This window comes from Solanum lycopersicum, chromosome 3 (assembly GCF_036512215.1).
Source record: "Solanum lycopersicum chromosome 3, SLM_r2.1".
In the NCBI taxonomy this organism is placed as follows: Eukaryota; Viridiplantae; Streptophyta; class Magnoliopsida; order Solanales; family Solanaceae; genus Solanum; species Solanum lycopersicum.
Window position 1 is genome coordinate 49,453,202 of NC_090802.1, and position 23,492 is coordinate 49,476,693.

Sequence of the window (23,492 nt, forward strand, 5' to 3'; positions counted from 1 at the left end):
AAAATTAATCAAATTAACTTTTAAAAAATACAATAAAACAAATAAAAATGAACGAAAAATATTTATTTTTTTAGCAGAAAAATAGTATATATATATATAGTTTGGTGAGTGGACAAGAAGAAGACAAATCAAACTCATATGAAGAGTTAAGCTATGAATATGGGGTTACACTGCTTGCCATTCAGACAACAAATTAATCAAAGCAAAAGTTCCTATAATTTGTCCACTTTATATATTATGCTACAAATTTACAACTTGAGCAGATTCAGTTCACAACTATAAAAAATTATTTTTTTACTTTTTGGTTTTTTTATCTTGAAAAAACTTATCATCAAAATTAGAATTAACTCCAGTATTTCACGCTTCGATATTTACTTTTACTCTCTAATATAATGATTTATTCATTAAATAAAATGTTTTCATATTTTTTGTTAATTTTAAAATTTAGATATTTTTTTTCCATCATAATTTATTTTTTAAATAATGTAATTGGTAAAAAGAATCAAAAGTTTTGTAAAAGAGAACAAATAGTGTAAGACAAAGACGTGATGGGCCGGAGAGAGTTTTCTTAAAACTATTCTCTTCTGAAAATCTGAGTGGGAAATGAAATTTGAGCAGACACAGATAAGTCCATCACACTGACTAAAATTCTTAATTATTGCTAAATATATATTTTTAACAATGATTATTACTCTTTGTATATGTTCCTAAAGCCTTTAGCGATATTAATTCTAATAATACTTAACTAAAATCGATAAAAATTTTAACACTCTTTATTAATATTAATATTTATTATCGCTAAAATTATTTTTATTTTAATATATAAAAAAATAATCGGCATAAACATAAATCAAAAACCTAGAAGCTAAAGTCATGGCTAATGCCATAGCTTTGATAAAAAAATTTATCAGACATAAATTTTGAAAAAAAATTAAATTTTAACTCCTCTTGTCATCAAGAGCAGAAAAATGCGAGCACTAAACAGAATGAAAAAAAAAGAAAAGGTGGGAAAGAATATTTAGATTCTCGAGAGCCGAAAATAAAGTTGTATGTTGTAATTGTATCAGAGGAGGAATCCGGGAAGGCGGTGCTGATATGACGGTAGGCCGCCAAAACGATGTCGGTTCGAAACCATCCATCATCATAATGATACTCATGGTGCATCCCACGTCACAGGAGCCTTCTTTGTCTCATCTTGTCACTTTTTACTAGTCAAAAAATCTATTTAATGTATTTATATTATAATGATGATGAACTCAATAATATATATATATATATATATATATATATTTACTTTCTCTTTGATTTATATTTTCTTTTAGGAATGGTATATTTCTATATTAAATAATAATTTAATTATAAAATATTTATTTTTATTTTTAATAAAATAATTTATAGTCATATAAATTTTTATTATTAATTTTAAATCACAAGTTTTAAAAAATTTTAAACTTCGTGATAAGTTAAAATATGTCACTTAAAATGAGACACAAAAAATTACTTCTCGATTATTCAACTTTTTGGTTTTAATGATCCCTCAATGTTCATAAGTACAGCACAAATTTGTATATTGATCACTTATTAAGATATTATTGTTCGAATTTCTTCTAAAGACTCAGAAAATAAATTGAGAAAACAATATTAAATTATTTGTTTTTATCAGCAACTTAAATCTAAAATTGAGAGGGAGGGAGGTAATACTAATTGGCGTAGAGAAAAGAAAAAGTATCACAATAAAGAGATAGAGAGGCTAATTTGTGTTGTTATAGTAATGGTAAAATATTAAGATAACTGTCATATAATAACAGGGGTGGGCATAAGTATGGCTTCGATGTTGATTTTCTTTTTTCGAAACATCAATTCGGAGTTCAATAAAGGGTTCCGATTTTATAGTGCATTGAAGAATTAAAATTTTATTTATTAAATTTAAAAATATTGCTTAATTAATAATAGTTATACACTTTTAAATTTTGATTCAAAATATTTACATGACTCATTTAAATTTTTAATTGACAACAAATATAATGTAAATAAATTGTTGAACTATTGTTGTTTATGTACAATTGTACATTGTGAGTCCTTATATTTTGGTTGATCGAAAGTTCATTGTGACATCGTGCTTGTTAGGCTGCCTGCTCTCTTCTTTATTCATTCAGCATTCCGATATAGGAAAAAACATTTAAGCTTTAGCAAAATGGGAGCCATCTATGCTAAAAAACAGAAACAAATCCTGTGGCATCTTTGCTAAAGAAATCATTCATGCCCTCTTTATTTTTATTAAATACATGATAAAACTCTTAACACTTTATCATATTCCCTCTTTATTTTATTCACACCAAAAAATCGATTTACAAACTGAACAAAATCGAACCGCACCGATCTAGTTTGATATAAACTATGGTGACACACTTTTTTAAAACCGAATACCGAAAAATCGAACCGAAATTTGATTAAACCAAACCAAAAAAGAAACGCCCACCCTATATAATGAGTAAAATAATACTTGTAATATAATCACATAGAGAGTAGCCCAAATTATAAAATTAATATCAAATTGATAATCTATTATACTTTTTAACAAAACCGTTTAAAAACTGGTAATCCAATAATCCCATACCAATAAATCAATGGTACTTTTTTCAATTCAAATTATCAGTTAAATAATATCTTAATATGTATCCTTAGCATAGAGTTCGAGTAGTTGAAAAATTGAAAACTTTGTAAGATTCTTTATGTTATTACTATTAACTTTCCATCCATTTTTACATTAGAAAGTGGATGTAATGGAGCTTCTTAGTCCACACTAACAAATCTAATCATCTTATACGAGCACCTAAAGTAAATAATAGCATGCTTTCAGTTCAATATTATGAAATATTTAAGAGTAAATTAAGTTGACTAGCACATCATGGAAAAGAACTAAAAACCAACAACTACCAAATTGCAAATCAAGAAAGTCTTGTCCTCACTCTGTGTTCATATTTTAATTAAATTAAAAGAACAATGTAATAAGTGGGTTGAATTGAACTACGTTTATTTATTAATTAATCAACAAACAAGTTGGTTACTTGAAGTTTCCCACTTTCTTCCATTGCTGTTGATAGTGCTTTCCATCTATCTCGTTACTATAATAAAAATATCCCATCAGTCACTTTTATGTTTATAGTGCTTTGACGATGTAGCAAATAAAACCCATATCTAAAGGATACTTAAATCTTATCTATCCAATTATTTATGAGCATTGTGCCTTTCACTCAATCAAAATATCAAACAAAGTAATTTAAGTTCTCCACTTGAGTATTCTTAATAGAGTTATTTAAGTCCGTACATTACGGTCATTAAGCACAATACTGCTGCTTTTTTTGGTGGGGGCAACAGATTTTGTAGCCATTTTATTTTCCATTCCTTTAACTTCATAAGAAAGAATAAGACAAACCGGCCATGTGGAAATCATTTTCTTGATGCCTTCATGCATAGAAAAGGACGCAATTCAAACGCACTATAAACCTACAGGAAGCAATATGGCATGTACTGATGACGAATAAATTAAAGAGTTACAACAAGCCAAGTGCTGAATAGGGGGTTTTCTTGATGGTTTTACCAGGATTATGACGGCCATTTCATTCCTTCAGCTTGCAGACATCGACAAACTTTTGCACAGCATTGCGGTATTGAGTTCCCTGTAACAGTGAAACAGGGCAATCAGGCTTGGAGACTAATATACTCTTTATTGATGCAATTGTTTAGATGTACATCTATAAAGTTGAGTCAATGCGAGTGATCTAATGTGAACATGTAATTTAAAACTCTAGGGGAGTGATAACATTCTCTTAGTTTCTCAAATTAGACACGTATCTTTATTAGCATAAGAACCTTTTGAGGGAGGGGAAGGAAGGGGAGGCATCGGCGAAATCCCTCGTGGGCTTCTGGTTCTAATTTTGGCACCAGGTTCATAACTCTAGGGAGTATTGGTCTGCTCCTCTATTTTTGTTCCAAACATAAATACTAGGGGCTTTGTCCGCCGTAGGATTTGAACTTGGGACATACACCTAACTCACACATCAAGTGCCGCATCCTTGAGACTAAACCAAAGCTTAGGCCAAAAGTAAAGGCTATTCATTCCATTCTGAATCTACTGTTCTGTTTACCATGGACCAGTTATTTCACAACAGTCCCACATAAACTACCATCTAAGGTAGCAGTAATCACTGCAATAGATCAAACCCCGCGTGTCTTGGAACTTGGAAGGTGCTATTCAGCTTATAGCAGGAGATTGCGTGTTCAGGGGAATGAGAAACACTGTATAAAAGAAGATGCAGTGCTGATAGAGGATATGAAGTGTGGAAGCTGGAGCAAGGTCCCATAGACCTCAGGTGGAGATGTGAGGGACTTGGCTTGAGTATTGTAGGAGCCTAGGAGGGGGCTGCAGGTTGATAATACCTTTTTGTCTTCCTTTTCTATATCTTCTGGGAGGGGTGGGGGAGAAGGGGGAGCCACTGTTGAGGGCTTTTTTAGCCTAGAGGTGCTGTTGAAAAGCATCAAAGCTACACTGATGTTTTGGCTGCTAATGATGTTAGGAGCCCAGCAAAAGCATCTTTTATAGTTCTATTGTTTCTGAAAGTAGTTCTCAATGTCTCTTTTTTCCATGAAAATATCACCTGTTTTCACCACATAAAAAAGAACACGAACTGGAGAAGAAATATAGAAGCTTTTAATATTGTTGGCACAAGTAGATGCAGAAATCCAAATGAGCACCACCATAACTAAGATGAGGACATAGGAAAAAGGAAAATGGCAATGGCAATGTCATAGTAGCAGATGGTCTTTCTCAGGCTAAGTTCGGGACTCTGCTGTTCTGGTATATACTATATTAACATCATAGTGATAATGTGATATGGTAATAAACTTGAAGCTAATATTGGGCTTATAACCAGAGTCCACACGCCAATATCAGATCCCATACTATGTCATCTTCTCACAACAATGAAATGGTCCCACATCGATGATTAATATCAGATCCCATACTATGTCATCTTCTCACAACAATGAAATGGTCCCCACATCGATGATTATAATAAGATGGGTGATATCTTTACAAGGCTTGGAAATCTTCATACCTTTGAGCTAGCTTTTGGGGTGTGAGTTACATGTGAAACCTAATTTAACATAATATCAAAGCAGGACCCACCTCACCCAATGTTGGGTTCCCAAATTAAATTGTCCACACTCCAAATGTCCAACCCTGGGTGTGAGGTGGGGGTTGAAGAATGAAAAAAGCCTCACATTGATGGTTAATAGATCGATGGTCTACTTGTAAGGCTTTGACAATCCACCTCCCTTTGAGCTAGCTTTTGAGGTTGCAGTTAGGGCCCAAATTCTAATTTAACAAGTAATGAGATACAATGGTAACTTAATAAAACCTATCTAAATAAGGCCTTACATGTAACATTAATGATATTTAGTAATTTCCTTTTATCTTCGTAAAATTCTGACAAGGGTGGTGATAGGGACAGCTAGTAGCCTAGTATATGCGCACTCAGTCAATCCATCAAGCAGCCTGTTAGAACTCACAAATGTAGGTGCCTATAACCATACCCACCAAGGCTCACCAAATGGACACCCACTTATTACGAGCTAGGATCCAAACGTGGGATCTATGAGTTTTTATTCCTATATCTCGACCAGACATCCGTCCCATTGGAGACATGCTCCATTTAGTCCAAAGATCAGACAGAATCCAATTCACCACAGTGCCAACTTTATAGCTGTGACACCTCCACTGAAAAAGAACAGATTGTAGGGTGCATATATCTTTTTCCACTACAAACAAAAAGAACCAACAGACCCAGAACTTTGCACAGCTAAGAAACTTCACATAAGAACAGCTTTCATTATGTAAACATGGTTGACGGAATATAAGACATGAAAATTCCTCAACATGCAAGTCGTGACCCAAAGGCACTACAAGTTCAATTCCATTTGTATATATCTCTACTTTTTTTTTATAGTAGGGAGGCAGAGGAAAATTATATCTGGAACATACACAATCCAACAAAATCTGATGGAGTAAATAGCAACTGAGAGTCTACCTCCCAGTAAAGTTGCTTGCAATCCATGCATTGCCAAAATTCCAAATTCTTGTTAAACAAGCAGTTTGGAATCACCTGAAATCCCTTAGCTGCTTCAACAGCTTCTTCTGTCGTCAGAGGTTTTTGGATGAACTTACCGTTGCATTTTGTGCACCTTGACATCAACTGGTCCTCAGAAATTTCCAGTTGAAAAGTTTCTATTACCTGTAGGTATGCAAGGTAATATTGCCATGAACAGATGGTTGACAAATTGTCAGAAAATTTTATAATACTGTTCACTTGCACTCCTGCCCCCCATCCCCCTTTCCTCTCACATTTTATTCATTCATTCAAAACATTTTCATGTCTAACTCCATGCTCTACAATTTGAAGCATTCATTTTACCTCAACCAATTGATCGTTCTTTAGAAGACTCTTCACCCGGTATATCTGATTTTTTAAAAGATAATCATGTCTCAAGAGTTTGGCATCTCGCGTTAAGAGTACTCTCTTCTCTTTACAGGCTTGTTCAATTAAATCCCTGAAGAAGAAAAAGTCAGAAAAGTTATCACAACACCATCTACAGAAAACGGATGTTTATTGAGTTTCCACTTAGAATCAAGTAAATGAAGAATCAAAAATCATTCAAAACCTCGATTCAGGCTTCTTTGAATAAGGAACAGCAGCATCAATGCCAACACATCTTAAATGTTTTGCCAATCCTTCAACCTGAAAGATTACCACAAGTCACAACCTCCATAACAACCACAAAAAGAAGAAAAATATGTCATACTTTCGACTCCCAAAGAAAGAGAAAGAGGAGAAATCTCCACCTTAACGCAAGAGAGAGCATTCAAGAAGCCTAGGTGTATCAGTTTTACAGAAAAGCAATATTTGTAACTAAAATATGGTATCTCACCATCACATCACATAGAAACTTAGGACACCCATCCCCACCGGAGGTTGCATCCCAGGGTGGTGGACCTTGCCATTCTTCACCACCTTCTGTTGGACTGCGTGTGTTTGCTACTCTACCAGATGATTTCTTTGCCTTCTTTCTCGAAATTTTTGGTTTTCTATCAGATTCACTTAACAAAATTTTATCACCATACTTCCTGACAATTTGTGAAAGCACGTAATCCATCCGATTAGCTTGATCTGGTGGCAGTGCAGTAACCTCTTCATCTGATATGGGGACGGTTTTACAAAAATCAGGCGGGATAGCTTGGACCATCTCTAAAGCTTCACCAAATTTGATACCACACATTTTGTTAGAGTTTTGTTGTGTGTCAAATATCTGTTTCAAACCAAGATCCAGATGATACAACTGGAGACCCGTTGTACTTTCGACAGAATTCCCTGAAATGGACCGGTTACCAAATGTAAATAGGACAAACAAGATAGACATAATGCAGTAAAAAGGGAGTTTTTTTGCCTATGATGATCTATAGCTCCTGATGACTGATGGGACATAGCTCGCCTTTTCGTTTACTGTTTGTTCTGGGGCATCGCAGATCTGAAATCTAGAAATCAAAACATAATTGGACATCTGGGGTACAAAGTCAGGGCCAAATATGGACTAATCTCTCTCCTATCACTGCACTGCTGCAAACACTTGACATACCAAAGCTTCTTTCAGAAGAGCATACTGTATTACCCCAACACACACAGAAGCAAACTCACTTTTGTTGTTCAAAAGGAGATATACTCCAACAGAAACCTAGAGAACATGCTCAAGACACCTAACTTTCTAGACAGAACTATCTTTCCAATCAAGGAAGTACGTTACTGGTGTATCAGAGCTGCTTCATGGAGGTTGCAACACGTAGGCATGCACTGGAAGAAGATGAAAAAGGTACTTCACCAACCTTCTGTCACCGCCTTACTCTTGAAGACTTCAAGGATATGAATCAAACAATAAGCATCAACTGCTGCGTATTGCATTTGCTCTTCTGTCAGTGGACGCTGTGACCAATCACTGCATTGGAGTTCCTGTACTCGAGATGCAACAAAGTAAAACAAATGTAGTATTTCAAAAATTTGTAATAAATTCATATTTATATTTCTGAGAAATAAAATGTCAAATATCAAGACTGCACACCTTTGATAAAGGAATCCCCAAAACCTCCTGGCAAATTGTTGCCAAGCTCTTTGTTTGCTTTGATAATCTTCTCCCTGGTTGTTTGGGTTGCAGGTTGATGTATATGCTTGTTATATCTAAAAAGGGTTCCACCTAGTCACCAATTATTAGCTAGTATATGACAAGCATTAACCAGACAAAACAAAAATCAGTCCTATAAAAAGGTAACGAAACATAAGAGTGTGCAGCATATAGAATGTGTGGTTGAACCAAGATTGCTTCAAGAGCAAAAATAGTCCCAAGTACTTTAGTAAACTACAAATACTAATTGCAGCAATGACATATCCATATATTTCAACAGTTCTTTTACAATCTAGGACAGTGATTAAAAAGCAAAATCGGGATAAATTTTGATGAAGTTGTTGACATTCTTTAAGCAACCAAGCATAAGCAGCTACCGCATATACCGGGCGCGGGGTTAAGGGGTATGTCATTGAGCTACCACTTAGTTCTTCCAGAGTTAGCTTAAGTTGTGTTGACCATTATATATCACTACCCAAAATTATGCAAGTTAAGCTCCTTAATCAATATCATGAAACTTCAAAGCACCACCATTAACATATCATTTTGCAATTTGAAGTCATATTTGAAAGCAATATGGTATATAAAATAAAAGCTTCGACAATTGTGAAGTAACTCGAATAATCATTTCTTCAGAAGACAAAAAACAAAACTAACCCTATCAAAACCAGGTTCACAGTCATGAGCGCAGAAAGTAGAAGATAAATACACTAAATCCTGTTTGAATCTGAATCCCAATTTCAGTATATTCGGCGAGACAAATGCATCCCTGATAAGCTGGTAAATTGATTGTAAAGGGATCGACGCTAGGTCAATTAAGAAGACGGGCGATTCCACCGACGAGTCGTCGTCGTCGTCGCCGGGGAGCTGACAAGCGATTTGGAGAAGCGAGACGGTGGGGAAAGTAGACTGATGGGTTCGAATTGGCTTCCATTCGGCGTCGAGTCCGATGACTGATGAATGAGTCAATGCCCGAGTCAGATGGTTGAACTCGGGTGAGTCAGGGGATGAGACCAGGTGAATGGACTCCATGGGTTCGGAGAAGTGATCCTTTGAGTTTACTATATTATCTTAATTGAATAAAGGAAAAAGATTCAAATATGCATCCAACTTTTAAAAAAAAAATTATTTATATTATTAGTTAAATATTTGAATTATTTATGTTATTATCGTTAAAGAAAAGATTTATTTATGTCATTATTTTTTAATAATGGTTTTGCAAAACCATTTTTGACACGTGATCAATTATAATTCGGTCACGTTATCAATATTTTAATTTTAAAAAATTATAATTTTGAAAAACAATTGAATTAATTATTTATTTAAAAAATTAATAACGTGGCCGGATTATAATTGGCCACCTGTCAAAAATGATTTCTATTGTTAAAAAATAATAACATGAATAAATATTTTCTTTAACTGTAAAGACATAATAAAATCAAACTTTTAACTGATGGCATATATGCGCCTTTTTTGAAAGTTTAATAGCATGTTTGAGTCTTTTCCCTTGAATTAATATTTAGAAATTTAATAATCAATCACATCGAAATAAATAGCATTTACGTTCAATATATTCATAATTTCATATATTAGCGTTTTTATTTTTTCATTCGATGTTCCAAATTCGTATTAGAATCTTCATTATATTTGTTTTAAACATTTCATGACCCATTTTGGGATGTCACTCTTATATGATTTTCTTTATATATAGATAGTTTGAACCTAAGACATATTAAGACGGAAACAGACATATATTAGAGTTTAGACTATATAAACATAAATATAAAACACTTAGGACCTGTTTGGTAGGTTGTATTAGATAGAATAATCTATAGATTAAAATTTAGTCCATTTAATACATTATTTGGTTGCTTCACTTAATTTAGTACATAGATTACTTATTCATCATATGTGGTTAAACCTTGGATAAAACCTCTAAATGACTAAACTAATCCTTAATTTATTTTCTTAAATTTCTTTTGTAATTTAATTTCCTTTTTATTTATATTAAGATGGTTATAAATGTTCTGCTTAAATTCTTCAAATCTTTTTGTGTAATTTAATGATTTCACTAATTTTTGATTTTTTTTATTCAAGATAGTTTGTTGATTACCCACTTGAACTATTTTTTTAAAAAAACAAGCTCTAGGTATTGAATAATTTAAGTAGTCTTAAATTTATGTTAAATTTAAAATATATATTTGACCAATAACATTACACCGTGCCATCAATGATTTTTTTAGTGGTACACTACACCTTAAAATTAATAACAATTCTATACATATAAGTAGTTACTTAACTAATTAAATGGAATAGAAAATTCTTTAAAAAAATTGTCCCATTGATGGTTATCTACATTGACTCGATTTCATGAAATAAACACTCATAATAATACAAGTGTATAATAGGAAATAATTTTTTTTTAGTGTTTTAAATCAAACACAAAATTAAGTGAAAAGTAGAACCGAACACTTGACAAAAAAATAATTTGCATTACTAATCTCTGCATTACTAATCTCTATGTTACTAATCCTTATATTTTCAATTTTTGTACCAAATGACCCCTTATTTTCTTTCATATCATTGGCCCAAAACGCAACTAAGTACTTTATGAATATAAACAGTGATTTGGTTATTTGCTAGATTTTTTTCACATAAATTTAGTTAAGTTCTTTATGATTTTAAATAGTGATTGCAACATCAAATGTGTAACATATTGAATGACTCTTAACTCATGTGTGTCGCATGACATACTAGTTACGTGAGCTTGCTCGACTCTTGAGAGATAACTGATTTTTTTCACGTTTCTTAGATTCTTTTTTCACAGGAAGTTAGTTGTGTGCTTTAGGAATTTAAATAGTGACTGTGCATTAAAGACGTGAGGTACTTAACAATTCTTAACCGTGTGTGTTTGTAAAACACACTAGACACATGAGTTTGCACATTTGTTTGATGAGTTGTACTCTTTTCACGTGAATTCAATTTTTAATGTATCCATTTTCTAGATATTTTCATGTGAATTTAGTTATGTGCTTTAAAAATTTAAAGTTGATACACAATCACTATTCAAATTTATAAATCACATAATTAACTTCATATGGAAAAATTCTAAGGAACGTGAAAAAAATTTGTTATCTCCCGAGCGTCGTGCAAACTCAGATGACTAGAATGTCGTGTGACACGCATGACTTAAGAATCATCCAGTATGTTATTCATTTTACATTGCAACCATTATTGAAATTCGTGAAACATTTAACTAAATTCATGTGAAAAATCTAGAAAGTCAGAACCTTAAAAATCAAATTTACGTGAAAAAGTCATGTGTGCCTGCACACACTCTAGTCAAGTGAGCTTGTACAACTTTCGAGATATAATAAACTCTTGTCACGTAAATTTAATTTTTGATATGCTCATTTTCTAGATTTATTTTCACGTAAATTAAGTTAAATTTTCTATAAATGTTTACTTTTACTTTCTTAAACATTTTATGTGAAAAAAAGTTTTTTTAAGTTGTACACTCAAATGATTTTTCCGTTTTGATCAACTTCTATAAACAATATCATTTTAAATATACTTTATTATTTTAAAGTGTAACTCTATTGGCTTCGAAATCTATACACTTATATATTAAGCTTCTACTCTTAGTTTGGCGAGAGCAACAGAGAAAAAAATTGAAATGAATTTAATAATTACTGTCACATAGGAAAGGGGAAAGTTGTTTAGATAGGGTGATACCCTAACTTCTTTCTATCAAAATAAATTGAATTTAAAAGCATACCATTCTTTTTTATTTTACAATCACTCTTCGGCCCAAGGTGTTTAGAGGTTAACTAAAAAGCTCTTATATAGTTATGTGCTTTAGAATATAATTATTGATTGTTAAATTAAATGCATGAGGTAATGAATTAGTGTTAAACTGTGTGTATTTGCACGACGTTCTAAATGTGACACATTTTTTATATGTGAATTTGATTTTTTATGTGTTCATTCCATATATATTTTCACCTGAATTGTTGAATATCTCACGTTTTAATACACAATTACTATTCAAATTTATAAATCACATAATTAACTTCCCGTGAAAAAAATCTAAGAAACGTGAAAATAATTTGTTATCTCTCGAGAGTCATGCAAATTCAGATGACTAGTATGTCGTACGACATACGTGACTTAAAGTCATTCAGTATGTTATTACTCATTTTATGTTGCAACCATTATTGAAATTCATAAAAAAAAAAATTTAACTAAATTCACGTGAAAAAATTTTAGGAAATCATAACTTAAAAAATTAAATTCACGTGAAAAGAGTGCCAAATCCGGATAGTTGTACATACACACGTGAAAGAATCTAGGAAATGAACACATTAAAAATAAAAATTACGTGAAAAGATTATAACTTATCAAACAAAAGTACAAGCTTACATGTCTTGTGTGTTCTGTGAACACACATTAGTTAGTAAGGGTTAACTACCTCACATCTTTAATGTGCAATCACCGTTTAAATTATTAAATCACATAACTAAATTCACATGAAAAAATCATGTATTTGTCTTTACAACACACTAGACATGTGAGCCTGCACGTTTATTTGATATGTTACACTCTTTTCACGTGAATTCAATTTTTGATGTGCTTTAGAAATTTCAATAATGTTTGTGATATGTGTGAGGTAATGAATAACTGCTAAGTTGTGTGTGCTTGCACGACTTTCTAGATGTGACACTCTTTTAACGTTAACTAAATTTTTTTATATGCTCATTCCCTGGATTTTTTATGTAAATTTAGTTAAACAGTTGATGAATTTAAACAGTGGTTGTGACATTAAATGTGTAGCATATTGAATGACTTTTAAGTCATGTTTTCCTGCACGACACACTAGCCATGTGAGCTTGCACAACTCTTGAAATATAACAATTTCTCGTCACGTAAATTTCGATAAAGTCTCTATTCCCTAAATCATGTCACATGAATTTAATTTTAATATTTTCATTTCTTAAATTCACATTCACGTAAATTTAATTAAGTCCTCTATAAATATTTACTTTTATCTTCTTAGATATTTTATGCGAAAAAAAATATTAACTTTTTTGGAACTCCAATAATTTTCCCACATCAATAAATTTCTATTAAGAGTAATCTTTTGAACACATATTTATCCTAAAATGTGACTCTTTTGGTTTAAAAATCTACATACATATATTAAGGTACTACTCTTGGTTTGACGATAGTGATTAACCAATGAACTGAAATAGATTAAATGATCACTTCCGTAGAGAAGAGGGGAAACTTTCGGAAAAAACTTCTTAGATTGAGCAATAGGTCGACACCTTTCAATCAAAATAAATAGAATTCAAATGAAGCTTCTTAATAGTCGTGCAAGTGCACATGACTAGTATGTCATACGACACACATGACTTAAGAGTCATTCTGTATGATACTCATTTAATGTTGCAAAAATTATTGAAATTCATAGAGAAGTTAACTAAATTCACGTGAAAAATATCTATGGAACATGTACTTAAAAAATAAAATTCACGGGAGCTACACCAGGAAAGTCGTGAAGGCACAGACAACTTTACAGTCATTTAGTACCTCACACATTTAACATTGTAACCAATATTTAAATTCATAAAGCACAAAACTAAACAAACGTGAAAAATCTAGGGAATGGACACATCAAAAATTGAAATCACGTGAAAAAGTAAAACTTATCAACCAAAAGTGGAGGCTTACATGTCTAGTGTGTTATACAAGACACACAGAGGTTAATAATGATTAACTACCTCACACCTTTAATGTGTAATCACTATAAAAATTACTAGACCACATAACTAAATTCACGTATTTTTTAGCGAATGAGCTCATTGAAGTCGCGGATGCCGCACGACACATTAGTCAAGTGGGCGTGTATGATTCTAGAGATATAACAAATTCTTTTCATGTTCCTTAGATTCTTTTTCACGTGAAATTAGTTATATGATTTTAAAATTTAAATAATGATTGTGCATTAAAGGCATGAGGTACTTAACAATCGTTATCTCGGGTTTGTTCGTACAATACACTGGAAACGTGAGCCTGCACGTTTATTTGATGTGTTACACTCTTTTCAGGTGAATTCAATTTTTGATGTGTTTTAGAATTTAAGTAATGATTGTGATATGCGTGAGGTGATGAATAACTGCTAAGTTGTGTGTGCCTGCACGACTTTCTAGATGTGAGAGACTCTTTTGACGTGAATTAAATTTTTATATGCTCATTTCCAAGATTTTTTATGTTAATTTAGTTAAGTGGTTGATGAATTTAAATAGTGGTTGCGACATTAAATGCGTAACATAGTGAATGACTTTTAAGTCATGTGTCTCTGCACGACACACTAGTCATGTAAGCTTAACAACTCTTGAGATATAACAATCTCTTGTCACGTGCATTCGATGAAGTCTCTATTTCCTAAATCTTTTCACGTGAATTTAATATTTATATTTTCATTTCCTAAATTCATTTTTACGTGAATTCAGTTAATTTATCTATAAATGTTTACTTTTATCTACTTAGATATTTTATGCGGAAAAAAACTTTAAGTTTTTTGGTACTCCAATAATTTTCCCACGTTGATAAACTTCAATTAAGAGTAATCCTTTGAACATTATTTATCCTAAAATGTGATTCTTTTGGCTTCCAAATCTACATTAATATATTTAGGTACTGCTCTTGGTTTGACGATAGTGATTGACCCATGAACTGAAATAATCTAAAGATGAGTTCTGTAGAGAAGAGGGGAAAGTTTCGGGGAAAGCTTCTAAGATTGAGTGATAGGTCGACGCCTTTCAATCAAAATAAATAGAATTCAAATGAAATGTCTTAATAGTCGTGCAAGCGCACATGACTAGTATGTCGCGCAAACGTCTTAATAGTCGTGCAAACGCACATGACTAGTATGTCATGCAATGCACATGACTTAATAATCATTCTTTATGTTTCTCTTTTAATGTTGCAACCATTATTGAAATTCATAGAGCACATAATTAAATTCGCGTGAAAAAGGGAACAAGTACCTAAAAAATAAAATTCACAATCAATTAGTACCTCACACTTTAACATTGTAATCAATATTTAAATTCATAATACATGTGAAAAATCTAGGGAATGGACACATAAAAATTTGAAATCACGGGAAAAAAGTATAACTTATCAACCAAAAGTGCAAGCTTACATCTCTAGTGTGTTCTGCAGACACACATGAGTTTGTAATGATTAACTACATCACATCTTTAATGTGCAATCGCCATAAAAAATACTAAACCACATAACTAAATTCTCATGTTTTATAGGGAATGAGCTTAGTTAAGCCACGTGTGCCGCACGACACATTAGTCATGTGGGCGTGCACGATTCTCGAGACATAACAAATTTTTTTCATGTTTCTTGGATTCTTTTTCACGTGAAATTAGTTATGTGATTTAAAAATTTAAATAATGATTGTGCATTAAAGGCGTTAGGTACTTAACAATTTTTATCTCTTGTTGCGACTTTTATGAAAAGTTGTGACTTTTATGGAAATTCGTGACTTTTATGAAAGGTGACGACCTTTCTTAAAGATTGTGACTTTTCCAAAGGTTTGTGACCTTTCCGGTAAGGCACAATAAGAAACTTTTCGCACTACCCTTTGTTTTCTATAAATTGAGGGATTTCCTCTCATTTAATATAGAATTCATGGACTTCTTCTTCAACTACTAAATCTAGTATTATAAGTGTAGTTTACTGCCGTTGAGTGGTTCACTGACACCGGAGTTTTTGGTAACTATACTCTGGAGATTAAGATCATTTTACCCTGAGAGGTCATATTCCAAGTCAAACCTCGGATAATAGAGGGGAATAACTTCCTTAAGAGGACACTGTGAGTTCAGTGGACTTGATCTTTTTCCTATTAAAAATTTTCCAAATTCTGGTACGTGTTTTACAAATTTTTGATTTGTGAATTAATTTTAGTTCTTCTATTCTTGTTCTTCACAGGTTCATTAAACTTAGTAACTTCGTGTTTCTTCAAAGTTTGTTGGAATCAGTAAGATTCTTTAGACACATATTAACAACAATTCTTCTTTAAGGAAAATATTTCTTATATTTTTTATCGGTTTCTGATTCTAATTTCGCTAGTAGTTTTAATTTTCTAATTGTAAAATATTCTTAAACTTTGTTGTCTTACAAAGATGTTCAAAGTTTTGTTCTAAGTATGTTTGGAATACAAGATGAACAACATTAATTAAATTCGCGTGAAAAAAATCTAGTGAACAAGTACCTAAAAAATCAAATTCACAATCAATTAGTACCTCTCACTTTAACATTGTAATCAATATTTAAATTCATAATACAGGTGAAAATCTAGGGAATGGACACATAAAAATTTGAAATCACGGAAAAAAAGTATAACTTAAAAACCAAAAGTGCAAGCTTACATGTCTAGTGTGTTCTGCCTACACACATGAGTTTGTAATGATTAACTACATCACATCTTTAATGTGCAATCGCTATAAAAATTACTAAACCACATACTAAATTCTCATATTTTTTAGAGAATGAGCTTAGTTAAGCCACGTGTGTCCCACGACACATTAGTCATGTGGGCGTGCACGATTCTCGAGATATAAAAAAATTTCATGTTTCTTGGATTCTTTTTTATGTGAAATTAGTTATGTGATTTAGAAATTTAAATAATGATTGTGCATTCAAGGCGTTAGGTAATTAACAATTTTTATCTCTTGTTTGTTTGTACAACACACTAGACACCTGAGCCTACATGTTTATTTGATGTGTTATTCTCTTTTAACATGAATTCAATTTTTGATGTGCTTTAGGAATTTCAATAATGATTGTGATATTTGTGAGATAATGAATAACTACTAAGTTGTGTGTGCCCGCACGACTTTCTAGATGTCACAGACTCTTTTCACGTGAACTAATTTTTTTATATGCTCATTCCCTAGATATTTATGTGAATTTAGTGAAAGTCTTGATGAATTTAAATAGTGATTGCGACATTAAATGCGTAACATACTGAATGACTTTTAAGTCATGTGTTCCTGCACGAAATACTTGTCATGAGCTTGCACAACTCTTAAGATATAACAATCTCTTGTCACATAAATTTCGATAAAGTATTTATTTCCTAAATCTTATCACGTGAATTTAATTTTAATTTTTTCATCTACTAAATTCTTTCTCACGTGAATTCAGTGAAGTCATTTATAAATGTTTACTATTATCTTCTTAGATTATTTATTGCAAAAAAAATTATATTTTTTGGCACTCCAATAATTTTCCCACATCGATAAACTTCTACTAAGAGTAATCTTTTGAACTTTTTTTATCCTATAATATGACTCTTTCGGCTTCGAAATCTACATAGATATATTAAGGTACTACTCTTGGTTTGACGATAGTGATTGACCCATGAACTGGAGTATATTTAAAGATGACTTCCGTAAAAAAAAAAGGGGAAAGCTTCAGGGATTGAGCGATAGGATGACATATTTCAATCCAAATAAATAAAATTCAGATGAAGCGTCTTAATAGTCGTGCAAGCACACATGACTAGTATGTCGTGCGACACACGTGAGTTAAAAGTCATTCGGTATGTTACTCATTTAATGTTGCAACCACTATTGAAATTCAAAGAGTAGTTAACTAAATTCAAGTTAAAAAAATCTAGAAATTTTTTTATCCTATAATTGATGTGCTTTAGGAATTTCAGTAATGATTGTGATATGCTTGAGATAATGAATAACAACGAAGTTGTGTGTACTTGCACAATTTTCTAGATGTGACAGACTCTTTTCAATGAACTTCCTATTCCCTTAATCTTATCACGTGAATGTAAATTTAATATTCTCATTTCCCATATTAATTTTCACGTGAATTCAATTAAGTCCTCTATAAAAGTTTGCTATTATCTTCTTACATTTTTAATACGAAAAAAATATTACGTTCTTCGCAATCCAAAAATTTTCCTACATCGATAAATTTCTACTAAGAGTAATCTTTTGAACATTTTTTTATCCTATAATATGACTCTTTTGGCTTCGAAATCTACATAGATATATTAAGGTACTACTCTTGGTTTGACGATAGTGATTGACGCATGAACTAGAGTATATTTAAAGATGACTTCTGTAAAAAAGAGGGGAAAGCTTCACGGATTGAGCGATAGGATGACATACTTGAATCAAAATAAACAAAATTCAGATGAAGCGTCTTAATAGTCGTGCAAGCACACATAGTATGTCGTGCGACACACGTGACTTAAAAGTCATTCGGTATGTTACTCATTTAACGTTGCAACCACTATTGAAATTCATAGAGTAGTTAACTAAATTCATGTGAAAAAAATCTAGGAATTCTTTTATCCTATAATTGATGTGCTTTAGGAATTTCAGTAATGATTGTGATATTTATAAGATAATGAATAACTACTATGTTGTGTCTGCCGCACGACTTTCTAGATGTCACAGACTCTTTTCACGTGAACTAATATTTTTATATACTCATTCCCTAGATATTTATGTGAATTTAGTTAATTGTTGATGAATTTAAATAGTAATTGCGACATTAAATGCGTAACATACTGAATGACTTTTAAGTCATGTGTTCCTGCACGAAACACTAGTCATGAGCTTGCACAACTCTTGAGATATAACAATCTCTTGTCACATGAATTGCGATGAAGTCTTTATTCCCTAAATCTTGTCACATGAATTTAATTTTAATTTTTTCATCTCCTAAATTCATTCTCACGTGGAATCAGTTAAGTCCTCTAAAAAAGTTTGCTTTTATCTTCTTAGATTTTTAATACGAAAAAAATATTATGTTTTTCACACTCCAATAATTTTCCCTCATCGATAAATTTCTACTAAGAGTAATCTTTTGAACATTTTTTTATCCTATAATACGACTCTTTTGGCTACGAAACCTACATAGATATATTAAGGTACTTCTCTTGGTTTGACGACAGTGATTGACCCATGAACTGGAGTATATTTAAAGATGACTTCCGTAAAAAAAGAGGGGAAAGCTTCAGGGATTGAGCGATAGGATGACATATTTTAATCAAAATAAATAAAATTCAGATAAAGCGTCTTAATAGTCGTGTAAGCACACATAGTATGTGAAGCACACATAGTATGTCGTGCGAGACACGTGACTTAAAAGTCATTCGGTATGTTACTCATTTAATGTTGCAACCACTATTGAAATTCATAGAGTAGTTAACTAAATTCATGTGAAAAAAATCTTGGAATTTTTTTATCCTATAATTGATGTGCTTTAGGATTTCAGTAATGATTGTGAAATGCATGAGATAATGAATAACTACGAAGTTGTGTGTACTTGCAAAATTTTCTAGATGTGACAGACTCTTTTTAATGAACTTCCTATTGCCTAAATCTTATCACGTGAATGTAATTTTAATATTCTCATTTCTTAGATTCATTTTCACGTGAATTCAGTTAAGTCATTTATAAATGTTTACTATTATCTTCTTAGATTATTTATGGGAAAAAATTATGTTTTTTAGCACTCCAATAATTTTCCCACATCGATAAACTTCTACTAAGAATAATCTTTTGAACATTTTTTTATCCTATAATATGACTCTTTTGGCTTCGAAATCTACATAGATATATTAAGGTACCACTCTTGGTTTGACAATAGTGGTTGACCCATGAACTGGAGTATATATAAAGATGACTTCCGTAAAAAAGAGGGGAAAGCTTCAGGATTGAGCGGTAGGATGACATATTTCAATAAAAACAAATAAAATTCAAAGAAGCATCTTAATAGTCATGCAAGCAGACATGACTAGTATGTCGTGCGACACACGTGAGTTAAAAAGTCATTCGGTATGTTACCCATTTAATGCTGCAACCACTATTGAGATTCATAAAGTAATTAACTAAATTCATGTGAAAAAAATCTAGGAATTTTTTTATCCTATAATTGATGTGCTTTAGGAATTTCAGTAATGATTGTACGAAGTTGTGTACTTGAACAATTTTCTAGATGTGACAGACTCTTTTCACTTGAAATAAATTTTGTATATGCTCATTCTCTAGATTTTTATGTGAATTTAGTTAAGTGCTTGATGAATTTAAATAGTGGTTGCGACATTAAATGCGTAACATACTGAATGACTTTTAAGTCATGTGTTCTTACACGACACACTAGTCATGTGAGCTTGAACAACTCTAGAGATATAACAATCTCTGTCACGTGAAATCCAATGAAATTCCTATTCCTAAATCTTATCACGTGAATTTAATTTTAATTTTTTCATCTCCTAAATTCATTCTCACGTGAATTCAGTTAAGTCCTCTATAAAAGTTTGCTTTTATCTTCTTAGATTTTTAATACGAAAAAAATATTACGTTTTTCGCACCCCAATAATTTTCCCACATCGATAAATTTCTACTAAGAGTAATCTTTTGAACATTTTTTTATCCTATAATATGACTCTTTTGGCTTCGAAATCTACATAGATATATTAAGGTACTACTCTTGGTTTGACGACAGTGATTGACCCATGAACTGGAGTACATTTAAAGATGACTTCCGTAAAAAAAGAGGGGAAAGCTTCAGGGATTGAGCGATAGGATGACATATTTCAATCAAAACAAATAAAATTCAGATGAAGCGTCTTAATAGTCATGCAAGCACACATAGTATGTCGTGCGACACACGTGACTTAAAAGTCATTCGATATGTTACTCATTTAATGTTGCAACCACTATTGAAATTCATAGAGTAGTTAACTAAATTCATGTGAAAAAAATCTAGAAAATTTTTTATCCTATAATTGATGTGCTTTAGGAATTTCATGAATGATTGTACGAAGATGTGTGTACTTGCACAATTTTCTAGATGTGACAGACTCTTTTCACTTGAAATAAATTTTGTATATGCTCATTCACTAGATTTTTTATGTGAATTTAGTTAAGTGCTTGATGAATTTAAATAGTTGTTGCGACATTAAATGCATAACATACTGAATGACTTTTAAGTTGTGTCTGCTTACACGACACACTAGTCATGTGAACTTGAACAACTCTAGAGATATAACAATCTCTGTCACGTGAATTTCAATGAAATTCCTATTCCCTAAATCTTATCACGTGAATGTAATTTTAATATTCTCATTTCCCAGATTCATTTTCACGTGAATTCAATTAAGTCCTCTATAAAAGTTTTCTTTTATCTTCTTAGATTTTTAATACGAAAAAAGTATTACGTTTTCGCACTCCAATAATTTTCCTACATCGATAAATTTCTACTAAGAGTAATCTTTTGAACATTTTTTTATCCTATAATATGACTCTTTTGGCTACGAAATCTACATAGATATATTAAGGTACTACTCTTGATTTGACGATAGTGATTGACGCATGAACTGGAGTATATTTAAAGATGACTTCTGTAAAAAAAAGGGGAAAGCTTCAGGGATTGAGCAATAGGATGACATATTTCAATCAAAATAAACAAAATTAAGATGAAGCGTCTTAATAGTCGTGCAAGCAGACATGACTAGTATGTCGTGCAACACACGTGACTTAAAAGTTATTTGATATGTTACTCATTTAATGTTGCAACTACTATCGAAATTCATAGAGTATTTAACTAAATTCATGTGAATAAAATCTAGGAATTTTTTTATCCAATAATACATGTGCTTTAGGAATTTCAGTAATGATTGTGATATTTATGAGATAATGAATAATTACTAAGTTGTGTGTGCCCGCACGACTTTCTAGATGTCACAGACTCTTTTCACGTGAACTAATTATTTTATATGCTCATTCCCTAGATATTTATGTGAATTTAGTTACGTGTTGATGAATTTAAATAGTGGTTGCGACATTGAATGAGTAACATACTAAATGACTTTTAAAAGTCATGTGTTCCTGCACGAAACACTAGTCATGAGCTTGCACAACTCTTGAGATATAACAATCTCTTGTCACAGGAATTTCGGTAAAGTCTTTATTCTCTAAATCTTGTCACATGAATTTAATTTTAATTTTTTCATCTCCTAAATTCATTCTCACGTGAATTCAGTTAAGTCCTCTATAAAAGTTTGCTTTTATCTTCTTAGATTTTTAATACGAAAAAAATATTACATTTTTCGCACCCCAATAATTTTCCCACAACGATAAATTTCTACTAAGAGTAATCTTTTGAACATTTTTTTATCCTATAGTATGACTCTTTTGGCTTCGAAATCTACATAGATATATTAAGGTACTACTCTTGGTTTGACGATAGTGATTGACCCATGAACTGGAGTATATTTAAAGATGACTTCCGTAAAAAAGAGGGGAAAGCTTCAGGGATTGAGCGATAGGATGACATATTTCAATCAAAATAAACAAAATTCAGATGAAGCGTCTTAATAGTCGTGCAAGCAGACATGACTAGTATGTCGTGCGACACACGTGACTTAAAAGTCATTCGGTATGTTACTCATTTAAAGTTGCAACCACTATTGAAATTCATAGAGTAGTTAACTAAATTCATGTGAATAAAATCTAGGAATTTTTTTATCCTATAATTGATGTGCATTAGAAATTTCAGTAATGATTGTGATATTTATGAGATAATGAATAACTACTAAGTTTTGTGTGCCCGCACGACTTTCTAGATGTCACGGACTCTTTTCACGTGAACTAATTTTTTTATATGCTCATTCCCTAGATATTTATGTGAATTTAGTTAAGTGTTGATGAATTTAAATAGTGGTTGCGACATTAAATGCGTAACATACTGAATGACTTTTAAGTCATGTGTTCCTGCACGAAACACTAGTCATGAGCTTGCACAACTCTTGAGATATAACAATCTCTTGTCACATGAATTTCGATAAAGTCTTTATTCCATAAATCTTGTCACGTGAATTTAATTTTAATTTTTTCATCTCCTAAATTCATTCTCACGTGAAATCAGTTAAGTCCTCTAAATAAGTTTGCTTTTATCTTCTTAGATTTTTAATATGAAAATTTTTTTTATGTTTTTCGCTCTCCAATAATTTTCCCACATCGATAAATTTCTACTAAGTGTATTCTTTTGAACATTTTTTTATCCTATAATATGACTCTTTTGGCTACCAAATCTACATAGATATATTATGGTACTACACTTGGTTTGACGATAGTGCTTGACCTATGAACTGGAATAGATTAAAAACTAACTTCCGTAAAGAAGAGGGGAAAGCTTCTTAGATTGAG

General features: G+C 31.8%; 1 protein-coding gene across 4 annotated transcripts; it reads right to left on the reverse strand.

Annotated features, from left to right (window-relative positions):
* Positions 1-1,911: 1,911 nt before the first annotated feature.
* On the reverse strand, positions 1,912-9,326 carry LOC101265711 (uncharacterized). Of its 4 annotated transcripts, none has more exons than XM_026029918.2 (9): positions 8,887-9,305; positions 8,170-8,301; positions 7,937-8,060; positions 6,988-7,427; positions 6,721-6,797; positions 6,474-6,609; positions 6,090-6,293; positions 3,602-3,680; positions 1,912-2,142 (listed from the first exon to the last, which is right to left on the reverse strand). In XM_026029918.2, the coding sequence occupies exons 1-8, from the start codon at positions 9,259-9,261 to the stop codon at positions 3,621-3,623; spliced, it is 1,548 nt and encodes a 515-aa protein (XP_025885703.1). In that variant the 5' UTR covers positions 9,262-9,305; the 3' UTR covers positions 1,912-2,142; positions 3,602-3,620. The 4 variants fall into 4 exon arrangements, with proteins under 4 accessions (XP_025885703.1, XP_010318040.1, XP_010318039.1 ...); XM_010319738.4 differs by lacking the exon at positions 1,912-2,142 and adding an exon at positions 2,921-3,125; XM_010319737.4 differs by lacking the exon at positions 1,912-2,142 and adding an exon at positions 3,200-3,507 and having other exon boundaries at positions 8,887-9,326.
* Between the last annotated feature and the right edge of the window lie 14,166 nt (positions 9,327-23,492).